The 17,113-nt window shown below is 44.8% G+C and overlaps 1 protein-coding gene across 1 annotated transcript in view; it reads left to right on the top strand.

Moving 5' to 3' along the window:
• Positions 1-17,113, top strand: part of vash2 (vasohibin 2) — an 80,562-nt gene that overhangs the window by 38,579 nt on the left and 24,870 nt on the right. Inside the window, exons 4-6 of the mRNA XM_069931324.1 lie at positions 1,125-1,199; positions 13,391-13,772; positions 15,149-15,264. Of these exons, the coding sequence (XP_069787425.1) occupies positions 1,125-1,199; positions 13,391-13,772; positions 15,149-15,264 (573 nt within the window). The remainder of the gene's footprint in view (positions 1-1,124; positions 1,200-13,390; positions 13,773-15,148; positions 15,265-17,113) is intronic.

Below are 17,113 nucleotides of genomic sequence, written 5' to 3'. Positions count from 1 at the left end.
ACCCCAATTCCATCCACAGTGATAGGGGGTCCTCATTCATGAGTGCAGAGCTGCAACAGTACCTTCTGGAGTGTGGTATTGCTTCAAGCAGGACCACGAGCTATAACCCACGCGGTAATGGCCAGGTCGAGAGGGAGAATGCCACCATATGGAGAGCGGTTACACTGGCTCTCCGGTCTAAAGGTCTCCCCACCTCTCACTGGCAGGAGGTTCTCACTAGTGCCTTACACTCCATCCGCTCCCTCCTATGTTCTGCAACAAATGCCACCCCCCACGAAAGGATGTTCCTTTTCCCGAGGAAATCCGAATCGGGAACCACTGTACCGGCATGGCTCACCGTCCCTGGCCCTGTCCTTTTGCGACGCCACGTCCGGCACTCAAAGAACGACCCCTTGGTCGACCGAGTGACTCTACTCCACGCGAACCCACATTACGCATACGTGGAGTTCCCAGACGGGCGGGAGGACACTGTTTCGGTGCGGGACCTAGCTCAGGACGCGGTAGACCCAGCAAACCCCCCAACTCCTTATGCTCCAGGCCCCGTGCCGCAACAGAAGGACCAACAGCACCCCAATGACTCGGGCCACCCTGCCGACAAAACGACTGGGGAATTGAGCGACGGAGCAGTCGCACCCGATGAGCCCGCTGGCGACACCACTCCAGCGACCCCAATCCCGGCACCACGGCGGTCACGCCGGATGGTCAGACCCCCTGACCGCTACAGTCCTTGACCTACCCCTTCCTTTTCATTCTCTCCCTCGTTTTTGTTTTTTTTTCCAGGGTCAATTCTCCAAGAAGGGGTGAATGTGATAGTACAGATCTATCACCAATGTACATAGTGTATATAGTTACTGTATCTAGACTGTGCTTACAGCGATTGGCTGAGAGCTAAGCCACACCTATTGTTTGGGCCTTAAAGGGTTGTGTCCCTAGCCAGGTCGGATCATTCCGGACTGGTCGGCCACCTGTGAAGAGCTCCGGTCTTTTGCTAATAAAAGCCTTGGTTTGGATCAACAAGTCTTTGGTTCTTTCGACGAGCTCTACAACTACATGCTGAAAGATTTTGCTTGCATTTTCCTGATATTACCAGTACAATGTATTTATTTTCTTTTTCCTCTCCTCAGGTTGATGGACACAGCCAGAGATATGACTCGGGAATCATTGCCAATTAAATGCCTTGAAGCTGTGATTCTTGGAATGTATCCTTCTTTAATGAATTTATATAACTCTACTGACTCATTTTGTGGGCTAAATGCTCATTATATGCAATAAACCATGAAAATTGATGTTAACTCAGAAAGAAACCCACGCCAGGATGCCCTGTTGCTAGGAGACTGAAGGAGAATTCCTGTCCACAGGATGTCAGGAATATGCCATTTTTACTCATGCCTTCACTTAGATCCATAGATTATTCTCATTTAAAATGGGTCAATTACCAGCTACAAAGGCTGAAAGACTAATATAGCCCTTGAAGAACTTATCTTTATAACTGAGCATTAAAAAACAAAAGAGGAAATAATGTTTAGAATATGTATTCATATTTTCGTACATTGCTTAACAAATGAATTTAATTAAGTATTTTCTTAGCTGAGGTAAGACTTGATCTGATAAAAAGGATTGTAATTACAGTGTATATGCTGTCATATTTAACTACTATTGTTGGAAGATGGCATTTTATTGCCAAGCATGGAATTGATATAATTTACATAAGCTTTTGGAGACCTAATAAAGATTTAGGAAGCTTGGCTAATAAAATCATCCAACTAAAAGCCATATGGCAATCTTATTCATTATTTCATTTTATATCATTCACTGAAGGTTGCAGAGGTAACAAATACTATGATCATCAGGAAAGAGGTATAGATGCCACAAGACTCGCACCACCAGCTTCAGGAACAGCTGCTACCGCTCCTTCATCAGACTCCTCAACAACAAACTCAATCAGGGACTCATTTAAGGACTCTTACTTGGGCATTTTATTGATTTTTTAAATTCTCTCTGTATTGCATAGTCAATTTGTTTACATTTGTTATCTGTTTATAGTTCTTTGTTTAAATGTATATGCTGTGTACAGATTTCTTTTGCAATACTAATAGTGGTAATTCTGCCTCGCCTGCAAGAAAAAGAATCTCAGGGTTATATGTGATGTAGGTTATGCACTCTGACAATAAATCTGCGATTTAAATCTAATCTACCAATGTCTTTCTGCACAGAGGCAGGTAGGTACATAGTAAGAACCTCTGTAAAAAAACATTGAAATATCATTGTTCAAACATAATTTGCCAATATTGGTTTAAAGTTTTTTTTAAACACTGCATTTTGTAAATGAAGGTCAATAACCTTGTATTGTTCTTTCGTTTGGTTCTCCTTCTGATTGTAATTTGTTTTAACAATCTTTGCACATCACAGAGTGAATTTTAAAAATTTACATTAATTTAATGCACACTCTTGTGAGCACTGGAGTCTTTTGGGTATTCATTGGTCTGAATGGAAGCAAAGCCCATGAGAGCCAGTGGTCTCTGATGGAAATGCTGATTATATACTCCCAATGTCCTCAGAATTTAAAGTCATAACATTAACATTTGGGCGACACTGTTAGCGTAGCAGTTAGCGCAACACCTTTACTGCACCAGCAATCTGGATCAGGGTTCAAATCCCATGCTGTCTGTAAGGAGTTTGTACATTCTCCCCGTGTCTGTGTGGGTTTTCCCCAGCGGCTCCAATTTCCTCCCACCATTCCAAACATACTGGGAATGTTGGTAAATTGGGTGGCATGGACTCGAGGGCTGAAATGGCCTGTTACCATACTGTAAGGTCTACATTTTAAAATTTAATTTGAAAGAGAAGGAAATTTAGGCCTAAATAATGAAGACGAATTAAGCATTTTCTTTCCTTCTATTTGTGAAAGATTGGTTGGTTCCTGCCTGTATCACTCTGGTTATGGAATTATTTTTAAACAACTCCAGTTTGTCCTACTGGAATTCACATTGATTGTGAGTCTTTTAATTACCAACCTTAGCGATTCTGTTATTAATGAAAATATTATTAGAAACATGACTTTAAGACATAAATGGCAATATTGGATTATACTTGGTGAATTAAGACTATGTGGCGGCCCACCACAGTGGCAATCGAGCTGGCGTTCCAGGCACGAACGCAACCAAAGGCCAGAAGCCCGCACAGCGGCACTGGCCCCAACAAGCAAACTGTCAGGTGAACGGCAGTGGCAGCTTAAAGGCCAGCGACCCTAAAATGACCCTAAAATACCCTAAAAGGTACCTTGTTGCGCAGCCAACAGACAGGGACAGCGTGCGGGGAAGAAGGGCATTGTTATGCAGGAAAGTACCTGTGCATGGGACACTCACTTTTGTTTTGCATGTTGTGACATCAACCAAGCGGGCAACAGCGGGAAGAGTGCAAGTATAAAAGTCGGGCCTGAGCCCCAATAAAATTCAGAGCTTAACCTGACTACACTGCATGTGTGTGTGTCTTCTTTCAAGTAGTGCACGGCTACAATCAGTGACCCCAAAGATAGCATCTAAACCCAGCGATGAGTGAACAAGCAGCAGTCAACACGGTCACTCTCAAGCTGCCGACATTCTGGACAAATCAACCACGTCTGTGCTTTGACCAGGCTCAGGCACAGTTCCAGATCCGGCAGATTGCTGTGATCCACCCGGTTCTACCACGTGGTGAGCGCCCTGGACCAGGACACAGCAGGCTGGGTGGCCAACTTCATCCAAGAGCCCCCATCAGAAGGCACATACACTGCCTTCAAGGACTTGCTGATCAAGACCTTCAGGCTCTCACAGCATGAGAGAGGGACACATGTGCTCCACCTGGATGGGCTAGGGGACAGGCCCTCATCAGCCCTCATGAATGAGATGCTTGGCCTCCAGGAGAAACACAAGCCCTGCATCATGTTTGGGTAGGGATCCCCGGAGCAACTGCCCAAGGATATCCAACTGCTTCTAGTTGACATGGATTTCAGTGACCCCTGGAAAGTCACAGCACGAGTGGACGTTCTGTGGAAACAGAAGATAGAGTACTCAGCATCCCTGGGGCTTGTCACCAAATCCCGCAGCCAGACCCATGTTGAGTCGCCGAGAGAAAAGCAGCCCCACAGAGGAGGCAATCCCAACAACCAGTTGTGATTCTACCACCAGAGATGGGGTGCCAGAGCCACCGTGCACATTTCAGGGAAACACTGGGGCCAGGCATTGCTAATGGCCACAACAACTGGCCACCAAGACCGCATCCTGTACCTTTGGGACCGCCAGTCCAGACGGCGTTTCCTCGTGGACACAGGAGCAGAGGTCAGTGTCCTGCTCCCGTCAGGACAGGATACCAGGAACAGGCAGTCGGGCCCCACGCTGAGGGCTGCCAACAACAGCATGATCCGGACCTAAGGTACCTGCAAGGCTCAACTGCATTTGGGAGGCAGCCTCTTCTCGTGGGTGTTCACCCTGGCTGCAGTGGGACAGCCACTCCTAGGGGGCAGACTTCCTGCATTCCCACAGCTAATGGACCTCAAGGGAAGGAGATTGGTCCATACCAAGACTTTTCTAATCTTCCTCCTCAAAGATCCCAGGCTCCCAGCACTCCACCTGGACTCTGTATAGAGGTTGGACAACGTACGCCAGGGTCCTGGCCGAGTTCCCTGCAGTGTTCACCCCCCACTTCACTACAGTGATGCCCCGACATGGAGTACAACACCACATCCTGACCCAGGGCCTGCCACTCCATGCAAGGGCAAGATGCCTTCCCCTGGAGGATATCCAGCTGGCGGAGGAATTCAGGAAGCTGGAGGAGCTTGGCATCGTACGGTGGTCAGACAGCCCATGGGCTTCTCCCCTGCACAAGGTATCCAAAGCAACTGGGGGCTGGAGACCTTGCGGCCTCTACCACCAGCTCATCGAGGCCACAATACTGGATCGTTACCCCATGCCGAACATCCAGGACTTTACAGCTAACCTGCATAGGGCAATGATCTTCTTCAAGGTGGAACTTGTGCAAGGGGTATCATCAGATCCCAGTACACCCTGATGATATTGCCGAGACCGCGATCATCTACCCGTTTGGACTCTTTTAATTCCTCCAAATGCTATTCAGGCTAAAGGACGCTGCACAGACCTTCCAGTGATTCATGGACGCAATGGGCCGAGACCTGGATGGCATCTTCGTGTACCTGGACAACATCTTGGTGGTGAGGAAGAACCCTCAGGAGCATATGGCGCATCTCTGCAACCTCTACACCTGACCGAGCAAGTTTGGCCTGACATTCAACCCAACCAAATGCCATCGACTTCCTGGGGCACAGGATAATCATGGAAGGAGCCACTCTGCTACCCAGTAAAGTGGAGCCATCTAGAAGTACCCCAGACCGAAAATGACCAAGGGACTATAGGAGTTCGTGGGGATGATCAATTTCTATCACAGGTTCATCCCCTCAGCTGCCCAAATCATGCGGCCCTTGTTCGCTCGGATGGCAGGCAAGGGAAAGGACATCACCTGGGATGAGGAGTCAGCGGAAACCTTTGTGAAGCCCAAGGAAGCCCTGGCAGATGCCACTTTTCTGGCACATTCCAGGTCAGACACACCAATGCCCTTGACAGTGGATGCCTCAGAAACAGTGATCGGCAGAGTTCTGGAGCAGCAGATCGGAGGAAGTTGGTGACCACTGGCTTTCTTCAGCAAATATCTGCAGCCTCCAGAATTGAAGTACAGCACTTTCCACAGACAGCTACAGGTGGTGTACTTAGCCATCCGCCACTTCAGGTATTTTCTTGAGGGCAGGTCCTTCACAACTTTCACAGATTACAAGCCCCTGACTTTTGTCTTGGCTAAGATCTTTGACCCCTGGTCGGCCCACCAGCAATGACACCTGTCTTACATCTTGGAGTACACTATAGATATAAGGCACATCTCCGGCAAGGACAATGAGGTGGCTGATGCACTGTCCAGGCAAAGTATCCACGCTCTATTAAGGTGAGTGGACTTCGTGGCACTGCCAGAGGTGCAGCAGAAAGATGAGGAGATGCCCCAATATGGGACTGTCATATTGGGACTTCAGCTCCAGGACATCCCAGTCGGCACAGGTAACACCACCCTCCTGAACGACATGGCCACTGGTCAGATCAGTCCCATCATCCCGGCAGCTTGGAGACAACAGATTTTCAACTCTATCCACGGATTGGCTCACCCATCCATCAGGACCTCGGTCCAGTTGGTAGCCGTCAAATACATGTGGCATGGATTGTGGAAACAGGTCAGCAGGTGAGCGAAGGTATGCATGCGGTGCCAAACAACCAAGGTATAGCAGCACACCAAGACCACACCTCAGCACTTTGAGTCCGCAGAATGAAGGTTTGACCACATCCACGTGGACATAGTAGGAACCTCTAGTAGGAACCTGCTGGTATCCCAGGGTTTCCGCTATCTGTTCATGATGGTCAATCGCTTCACCAGGTCGCCAGAAGCAGTCCTGCTGGCAGACATGTCCACAGCCTCATGTGCCAGGGCCCTCATCTCATCCTGAGTGGCACGGTTCGGGTTACCATCCCACATCACATTCGACAGAGCGGCCCAGTTCACCTCCAGTCTGTGGTCTGACCTCGCCAGCCTGTGGGGTTCCCAACTGCATCAAACAACAGCTTACCACCCACAGTCCAATGGGTTGGTGGAGCGCTTCCATGGGCACCTCAAAACTGTGCTCATGACCAGACTCCAAGGACAAGCTACCATGGGTGCTGTTGGGCATCCACATGGTGGTCGGACAGCTCATGGGTTTCTCCCCTGCACATGGTACCCAAAGCAACTGGGGGCTGGAGACCATGCAGCACCTACCACCAGCTCATCGAGGCCACAACAGTGGATCAGTACCCCGTGCCGAACATCCAGGATTTCACAGCTAACCTGCACAGGCCATATAAGGGTCTGTTCTGGGTCGTCTGTATCAATGGGGCCACGTTTGAGCTGGAGGTCAGAGGCAAGATGAAGGTCTTCTCCACAAACAGGCTAAAGCTGGCACACTTGGACCCGGTGCGCCCGGGCGAGACACCAGCACCATGCTGAAGAGGCAGGCCGCTGAAGACTGCAGAGACATTGCCTCCAGGCACCAAGGACAATTACAAGGACAATACTGCTGGTTCTGGGGGTGGGGATTCATGTGGTGGCCTGGGTGACGAGCGCAACCAAAGGCCACTGGCCACAACAAGTGAACCGGCGAGTGAACAGCAAGGGCTTCTCAAAGGCCAGAGACCCCAAAATGGTGCTGGCTTTGCTGTACAGCCAACTGACGGACAATGCGCAGGGAAGAAGAGCATTGTTATGCAGGAAAGTACCCATGCGCGGGAAACCTGCTTTTGTTATGAATGTCGTGACGTCAGCCAAGGGGGGCCTCGGTGCAAGTATAAAAGTCGGGCCTGAGCCCTAATAAAACTCAGAGCTTAATCTGACTACACTATGTGTGTGTGTCTTCTTTCGAGTAGCACATGACTACAATTACATATCTCTGCACAACGGGAAGGGAGAGATAATGTAATGAACATCAAAGTCTTCAGAAGCTGTGATTGTTGTCAAAACACAGAAATGCTGGAGAAATTTAGCCAGTCTTGCAGTGTCCATAGGAGATAAAGATATACCTGTGTTACTGGTGTTTCAGACATGAGCCCTTCCTCAAGGTATGCATCCGAAATGTTGGTAATATATCTCTACCTTTTAAGGACACTGCAAGACCAGGCTGGGTTTCTGTATGTTTTGAAGAGAAGACCGTGTGACCAGGTGGGAATGGATCTTTGAATCGATTCAGACTATATTGGTCTATTCAGACTATATTCAGACTATATTGGTCTATTCAGACTATATTCAGACTATATTGGTCTATTCAGACTATATTCAGACTATATTGGTCTATTCAGACTATATTCAGACTATATTGGTCTATTCAGACTATATTCAGACTATATTGGTCTATTCAGACTATATTCAGACTATATTGGTCTATTCAGACTATATTCAGACTATATTGGTCTATTCAGACTATATTCAGACTATATTGGTCTATTCAGACTATATTCAGACTATATTGGTCTATTCAGACTATATTCAGACTATATTGGTCTATTCAGACTATATTCAGACTATATTGGTCTATTCAGACTATATTCAGACTATATTGGTCTATTCAGACTATATTCAAACTATATTGGTCTATTCAGACTATATTGGTAAGGTTGCTGCTGATGTCTGGAGAATCCAGTGCTGGGGCCATAGCCTCGGGAGATGGGTCTGCCATTTGGAACTGAGACTAGGAGAAATGTCTTCCCCTAGAAGTTGGTGAACTTGTGGAATTAACTTCCACAGAAGGCAGTAGGTGGAGTTATATTAAATGAAGTCTTATGCCAGTTGAGGGAAACTGCTCCCAAAGGCAAAGGATCATTTCTGGTTCCTCTACTTGCCGTTGTCATACCCACACTCCTGTTCGGCTCCGAATCATGGGTCCTCTACCGGCACCACCTACGGCTCCTAGAACGCTTCCACCAGCGTTGTCTCCGCTCCATCCTCAACATCCATTGGAGCGCTCACACCCCTAACGTCGAGGTACTCGAGATGGCAGAGGTCGACAGCATCGAGTCCACGCTGCTGAAGATCCAGCTGCGCTGGATGGGTCACGTCTCCAGAATGGAGGACCATCGCCTTCCCAAGATCGTATTATATGGCGAGCTCTCCACTGGCCACCGTGACAGAGGTGCACCAAAGAAAAGGTACAAGGACTGCCTAAAGAAATCTCTTGGTGCCTGCCACATTGACCACCGCCAGTGGGCTGATAACGCCTCAAACCGTGCATCTTGGCGCCTCACAGTTTGGCGGGCAGCAGCCTCCTTTGAAGAAGACCGCAGAGCCCACCTCACTGACAAAAGGCAAAGGAGGAAAAACCCAACACCCAACCCCAACCAACCAATTTTCCCTTGCAACCGCTGCAATCGTGTCTGCCTGTCCCGCATCGGACTGGTCAGCCACAAACGAGCCTGCAGCTGACGTGGACTTTTTACCCCCTCCATAAATCTTCGTCCGCGAAGCCAAGCCAAAGAAAGAAAGAACTTGCACCAGAATATGTGGAGTTTGCACATTTTCCCTGTGACTGCGTGGGCTTCTGTTGCGACTCCAGAAATAGGTATACATATTTTTAATGCTATGGAATATTTGGAGGAGGTGGGTGAAGGCTACTGAAGTAGATGATGAGCTGTGATGATGAACAAGCCGAAAAGGCTGATATTTTCATTTTCTACAGTTGATTGCCCTGAAGAAAGTATTAAAGAATATCCACATTGGTGATTTGAAATATTTAAGATCCAATTATGGTTGAATTTTTTCAAGACTGCTGCCTTTTTAAATAGCTTCTTCCCCAATGAGAACTGTATAAAGTGAGGCAAATTTATCCATGATTATTTTGCAACTTTTACACTGTAGTTCTTTCCCTAGAAATAATCAGGAAGGAGAGCACCAAAACATATTAGGCCTTTTAAGTTGAGGTTTTCCAAAAACAAATCTTTCAATGTTGGTATGATCCTTTACAGAAGCAAGGATAATACATTTGCAAAATCTAGGATTGGTTGTGTGGAAATCAGAAATAGTTTACCCAGTGATTTACTCTGTTGCTGGGATTGGGAGTCTTTGAGAGTGGTGAAGGTCCAATTTGACAAATTTATAATGCATCGATGGTGTCACACGTCTTGTGCTCTGCACCATTACTAAATCTACAGTCTAACATTTAATGTCGAATCTAAGGGCCACTGTCATTGTAACCCCTATAACCTCAATGTCCACCAATACTGCTCTAGGTTTTTTCAAACTTCTCTTTAATCCTCATGATCCATATGAGGACTTAGTAACTCCCAGTCATAGAAACAAGTCATTATAGAAGGATAATTTTAACTCGATCCTTGATAGATTTATTTTAAGGTCACAAGACAGGAACTGAGTTTGGTACTTTAGGAACAGGTTTGTGTCACACAGTTAATTTCCTTAAGGGATTGAGCAGGTCAGACAATGTCTGCAAAAAGAGAAACAGTCACATCAAAACTGGAAGAGCGTCTGATGTAAAGTCATTAACTTTGAACATTAAATCTATGTTTTATTCCAGTTCTGTCAGAAGATCATTCTTCAAACCCAAATCACTGGAGGCCAAGTTCAGCAATTGCAGAGCAATTTCACTGAGTTCAGCTGAAAGGAAGGTCTGACAGGAAATTTAATGAACAAATGATTCAGTCTCCCCATATTTGTGTTGAACTCCAGACATGGGAACACTGGGGCAGGAATACAGCTATGGATCATGGCCACTTGTTGTTCCTGGTTCTGTAAACCTCATTGCTTTTTGACTAACATCAGTCTTATAAATTTTTAATTGGCTTTTGACCCAAGATGCTTTTGGAAGAGAGTTATTTATTTCCAGTACCCTTTGTTCGTGGTAATGTCTCGAGAACACCGCAGAGTCCCATATTGAGGTTATTTACCTCTCCTGCCCCATATTCAGTACTATCCCACAGGACAATTTTTTTTTCGAAACTAATAAGGTCATTTAAATATCACAATTAAATCAAGGGATCATGTCTAGTTTACGCAACTTTTTATAATCTTTAGTTATAGTGTTTATCTTGTGAAACTACAATTGCATTGTTTTAATATATAAAAGTGCTGAAGAAACTCAGCTGGTCTGCAACATCCATTGGAGATCAAAAATACATAACCAACATTTCGGGCCTCTAATATTCATCAAGGTACCAACTGACGAAGGGCTCAGGCCCGAAATATCGGTTATATATTTTTCCTCTTCTGTGGGACCTAAGGGACCTGCTGAGTTTCTCCAGCACTTTTGTATATTAACTACAATCAAGCATCTGCAGACTTTCTTCTTTCATTGCATTGTTTTAGAAAGGTTTGGATGGATGCATGGATGGGATGTGTTTAGAGTATGTGGAGGCTAGTGGGATGGTAGGTAAGGACCAGGGGGCAGAAGGAGCCAGGACAGATGAGCAGGAAATGGAGGAAATGTGGGTGAGGGCTGAGTTGATGGTGGTAGAGGGGAAGTCATGTTTGTGGAAGAAGGCATACATTTCAGGTGATCTGAACTGGAAGACCTCATCTTGGGAATAGATGCGGTGGAGGTTGAGAAATTGCGAGAAGGGGATAGAATCCTTGCAGGGGACTGGTTGTGAAGAAGTGTAGTCAAGGTAGTTGTGGGAGTTGGAGGGTTTGTACAATATGTCAGTGGAAAGCTTGTCTCCCAAGGTGGAGATCAAGAAAGGGGAGAGTTTTGCTGGAGATGAACCAGTTGGCAGCAAGTTGGTTTGCAGTTGCAGCAGGCTATCAAGAAGTCAAATGTTGGCTTCATTGCAAGAAGGATTGAATTTAGGAGCAACTGAAACTGAACAAGGTTTTGCTGAGGCCACATCTGGAGCACTGTATACAAGTTTCCTTTCTTGAGGAAGGAGGTACTGGCTTTGGAGGAGGTATAGAGGAGCTTCACCAGGTTGGTCCAAGAGATGAGGGGGTTAGCCTATGAGGAGAGATTGAATTGTCTGTGACTGTACACACTGAAATTTAGAAGGATGAGAGGGGATCTTTTGAAAGGCATAGATAAGATAGAGGTAGGTAAGTTGTTTTCATTGGTGGGGGAGTCTTGAACTAGCAGACATAACCTGATGATTCAGGGAAGTAGGTTTTGGGACTGAGCTGAGGAGGAACTGCTTTTCACAGAGGGTGGTAAAACTATGGAATTTGCTCCACTGAAGCAATGGAGACTACCTTAGCAAATATATTTAAGACAATAGGTGTTTTTAGGCTGTGCCTCCACTTTGAGGCCGGCTTCAAAAACAGGTAAAAATTTTAATCTTAACAGTTTATGCCGAGCGGCACCTCGATGCATTGTCCGGATCCGCTGTAGCTGGGGACAACTGTTGCCGTTGCATCTCCTGTCATAAATACGTAGCAGAGCAATGGCTATCTTCTCTACCCAAGATCCCATATACAGCTGGAACTGCTCTACGTTTCCCAGAATGGTTTCAGCCACGTGGGGGATTATGGGTAGGGTAGATAGCCATTGATCTGCCACGTATTGAGCCGCTGGTGCTGACAAGTAGCCCCAAAAACCGAAGCGGCCCGGTGAGGTGCCGGAGGCCGGAGCGGTCGGCGGGGCTGTCACAGCCCACCCCGGCCATTCCCTGATGGCTCAGATGGCCCAGCCATCCCTGATGTCCCTCGCTGGCCCGGTCGCCCCTTCCCTGATAGCCCCCATTGGCTGCCCCTGCCCAGAAGGGGTCATGGAGGAAGAGGGGTGAGTGAGTGGGAAAGAATGGTGAATTAGGTCACGGGCTAATGGCATCATCGCAACTCCATCAGCCCGCCCCTAGGCAGCTGCTTGCAGCAGATGTACCTTTATTCATCGAGGGGGAGCACACCCCTCCACCTCTAGCACTACCTTGGAGAGGGATTGGAGTTGCCACCTTGCAGCCGCTCATGGCCCATTTATGAAGGTAAGTTTCCTGACTTGAGGGCGGAGAATCTCTGCCTTTACTTTAGGATTTTTTTTGCTTTATAAAAGGGCCTAGTGTTGGATAGATTTTTTTACAAAGTAGGGGAATTAAGGGTTATGGGATAAAGCAGTAAATGAAGATGAGTCTATCATCACATCAGCCATGACCTCATTGAAAAGCGGAGCAGGCTTGTCGGGCTGGATGGCCTACTCCTGCTCCTATTTCTTATGCTCTTGTGTGTGTGCCTGTGTATGAACATATATGTGTTTTTTTCAGAATCCAAGCATAATATTTGATGAAAGAATGCATGTGTTCTGTACTTTTAAATTCAATCCCCCCTTTAGGGGTTAGTTAACACAACACTATTACAACACCAGCAACCCGGGCTCGAATCCGGCGCTGTTTGTAAGGAGTTTGCACTTTCATCTGTGTCTGCGTGGGTTTCTTCAGGGTGCTCTGATTTTCTCCCACATTCCAAAAGACATGCAGGTTTAGCAGATTAATTGGTCACATGGGTATATTTGGGCAGCGCGGGCTGTATCTCTAAATGTAAAAAAGGATTAAAAACTGAAATGAAAATATTAAAAGTGATCCTATTTTGCTAATTAGCTGTTCTCATTTTAGTTAAACTCATCTGAATGTTTCATCACAATTGCCTAAACAACGAATTACGAACATGTAATTTGTATACTATTGAATTATATTAATGAAGTATCTGTGAGGCTGCAGCAAGAATTTTGGTTCATATGTAAATTGTACACTGTATATGACAATAAACATTTCATTAATATAAGTAACACAACTGAAACTTGTTGTATATTTTAAATTTTTATTTCGATCCTTAACATAATAATTAGATACCTTACTAATGGGTTACCAGTCATAGAACGTTTTCCAATCAGCTTTAAAACCCAATTCTCAGGGAATTACTTTCACCATGTCGTGCTTGGTGTCTATTATAATGGTCGTTTTGGCACATTGGGTATGAGCAGGAGAGAGGACTTGATGGACAAGCCCTTGACTTTTCGAACACTTAGTGACTTGTTTTTTGAATTTGAGGAGTCCTACAGAAAATACCTGCACACTGTGAAAAAAGTGAAGATTGGCTTGTTTGTATCACATGACCCACACAGTTTCCAACAGATTGAATGGAAGCGTTTGGTTCTAAACACAAGCAAGATGAGTAGGGAAGAGGTGAGGAAGGAGTTGGAGAAGCATGCTCGAGATATGAGAATGAAGGTAAATGCCCCACCCTTGTGATTTACCCTCACAACTTGGTTAATAGAAGATCATTTTGGAGCCATTTTATTCAAGATGCCTTGCTATTTCATTATTTATTCTTCCTCTTTTTCTTTCTAATAAATTAACACCTTTATAGCGCCAGTGACCAGAACCGGACTGGGGTTCAAATCCTGCGCAGTATGTAAGGAGTTTACATGTTCTCCCTGTGTCTGCGTGGGTTTTCTTAGGGGGACTCTGTTTCCTCCCACCATTCAAAATGTACCTGGGGTGTAGGTTAATAGGGTGTAAATTGGGTAGCATGGACTTGAAGACCAGAATGGCCTGTTAATGTGCTTTATGTCTAAATTTAATTTAAAATTTAAACTTTGCTGTCAAAAATCAGGTTACTGTAGTTTGGGTATTGAAATTTTAACAAGACCTTGACAGGGTCTCCAAATGCAGAGATATATGAAACATAGGTTGTTTTGTTTGGAGAAAGAATACATTATCTGTCTTAACACTTAAATTTTGAGTATAAATTAATCTTGAATTTGTAGATGTTGGCACAACCTGACTGTTTTTAAACCAAACCGTGTTCATGTGGACTGCTGTTGTAATTACAAATATATCTTGAACGTTCTAGGGAATATAAACAATGAAGGATGGTAGTTTAATAGGACGTAAATTATTTTTGTAGCTTCGATTTTTCTATATGGCCTTAAGAGTAGGATGTCTCTATACAGTGTACTATGTGCATGACTGTTTAAAACATTACATTGTCAGGATGCACATAAAACTGTGTGTAGAGTATAAAAAACCTAGAAGATACAACAATAAAAAAACTTTTAGATGTTAAATTGTTGATGCAGTTCTGCCATTAGATATGAAAGAAAAAATTGCCCAAAGGGTTGTCAGTCACTTGGGAGGCTTCCAAATATGCTAATTTGTTCATGTTTTCACTGTAAAAACTATCATTCTAAAAATTAAAAATATGCCTACATTGATCTAAACAGGTTAAGTTTACTTTGAATCTGGTTGTTCAGCTATATTGGGCGAAAAAGGAAAAAAAAATGTTTTCATATGTATGCAGTAATTTCAGAATACATGGTACACCTATCACAACCCAATTTTCACTTGGTAGTCTTTGGGGTTACATTGCCCTGCCACAAAAAGCTTCCCCTCAGTATGTTGTTTCAAATCTGCTTGGATATCATTTTATGGTTTAAAAGACCAACAGTCCTAAGTGGAGTTGAACACTGGACTTCTGCTCAAACCTCAATAAAGGCTTCTATTAGTTGGAAATAGCTACATTAATGTAATGAATATATGGGTGAGATAAGCTGTTAAATGTGCCATATATGTTTCTTATTGTTCTATTTCTTGTCTGGAACTAGATGGTAAAAATCTCAGGTTCCCAGTCTCCGGTTAAAGAACGACAGCGGGGAAAATCTTTGTCACCTCGACGCCGCCAAATAAGCCCTCAGAGACGATTTAACCAAAGGGACACATCGTAAGTTTTTACTTCTGGTTTCCAGATTTTAGCTGAGGCTAACCAGAACTAATAGTGTTTTCACATTAGAGTCATTATCACGAAGCATGGAAACATGCCCTTCTATCTATACGAGGCCTACCTTTCATGCCATGACTTGCAGCTGCTTATATCTTGGCATTCAAGTGCATGCCTCAATGTCTCTTAAATGTTGAGGTTTGTTACACTGTGGGGTAATTTTTTTCTTCAGCTGAATTTTGAGCTTATTTGTTGTGCTCTGTCATTTTTTTTCCCATAAATCTTTGTTGTTTTCCAAAATATTAAAATAAATACGTTCCAGAGATAGTTCAGTACAGTAATAAAATTTTGGATATGAAAGTGTACCCAGATCAGAGGAAATGGTTACTTAGCTTTTACTTTTCTGATTAAAATAAATATTTGTTGCACTAGTGATGTCATTAAGTCTGGCAGGTTCAGTCTTTCTGTTTGATTAAAAATAACTGCCTATTTTAGCTACTGATTGTATAGTGTGAGCCATCAGATAGGCAACTCCTAAAACAATCAGTTTTCAAATGATGAGATTGTCTGGATTTTATAATCAAAAGTTGCTGAACACATAGATTAAAGTTGAAAACCTTTTTCTGATCAGTACTATTGTGTTCTTTAAGATTTAGTTAATTATCTGCTAGAATGAGATGGCTACCTCAAATACAATTGTGTGCCTTGCACTGAATGATTTGAATACACTGCAGCTGATGGTGAGCTGAACTAATATAGTATGTAGACAGTTGCATGAGAGGAGGCTATTTTGTTTCTTTCAGTTGATTTCCGTTATCCTCCTGAAACTTCTATTTATACAATGGATTAATGATCTATTTAGAATCTTCATTAAGTACTAGGTCTATTTTGATAGAAATTCAGTCAGTGGAACATGAAAGCTGACCGTTCTAAATGTAGGAAGATTACAGATGTGAAAAATAAGGAGCGATCTAGGTTTTCACAAGATTCACAATCCTTTTTATTTCTGGCTATCTATCCCATAGGATGATGATGGTTCATTTCAGTCAGTTTGTGGGGTTTGATATGAGATACCCCTTTCCTCAGAAAGGAACAGTGTGTACGTGAATGGATTTAGGTGAGTAGGAGGTTGCACTGATCTAGACCCCACCCTCTTGACATCCCCTCCGGATGCAGTGGTTTGGTGGGGTCCAAGATGGCTGGGGGAGGTTCTGTTGCAGTGAATGGCCAGACTAAGCTGCTATGCAAGGGATGCCCTTTCCATGCTTCACAGCACGTGTTTGCGAGATGGCTGTTGACCTTACAAGAGGGTTCATCTGCCCTTTAATTCAAGATTCAAGATTACATTTATTATCATAATAAAACAGTGTCATATTACATGAAATTTCTTTTTGCCTCCTGCAAGGCAGACGGATTTGCCACCAGCAGAAATGGCCTAAGTGACTCTTACATTTCTTAGTCAGAGAGAGAGAAGCAAAGGAGAGTTCCCCCAGAGTCACCGAGTGTCCATGGATTTGCCTTCCACAGCATCTGCAGCCACACAGAGTCCAGTTCAAACCACTGGCGACCCGAGCTCCAGATCCAAACCTCCAACATGGTCAGGAACTCTTTGGCACATCCAGCACCCCTTAGCATCCTGGTTCCGATACCTGGCACCCCTCCAGCCAGTTCGATTCAGTCTTCAGCAGCCCACAGCATCGCAGGTTCCTCGGCTCGAGTCGCCAGCAGCCCACCATATGCACTGGTCCCACAGTCTCAGAGTCCCTCACTGGTCCGCCACCGTGGTCACCGGCCCCATGGGTCACCTCCTCCGTTTCTCCTTCTCAGATGTGGGGATGATCTTCCCATCCTC

This window comes from Narcine bancroftii, chromosome 4, assembly GCF_036971445.1.
Source record: "Narcine bancroftii isolate sNarBan1 chromosome 4, sNarBan1.hap1, whole genome shotgun sequence".
Taxonomy (NCBI): domain Eukaryota; kingdom Metazoa; phylum Chordata; class Chondrichthyes; order Torpediniformes; family Narcinidae; genus Narcine; species Narcine bancroftii.
Note: the sequence above shows the minus strand (reverse complement) of the source record. Positions and strands in the feature narration are given on the sequence as shown.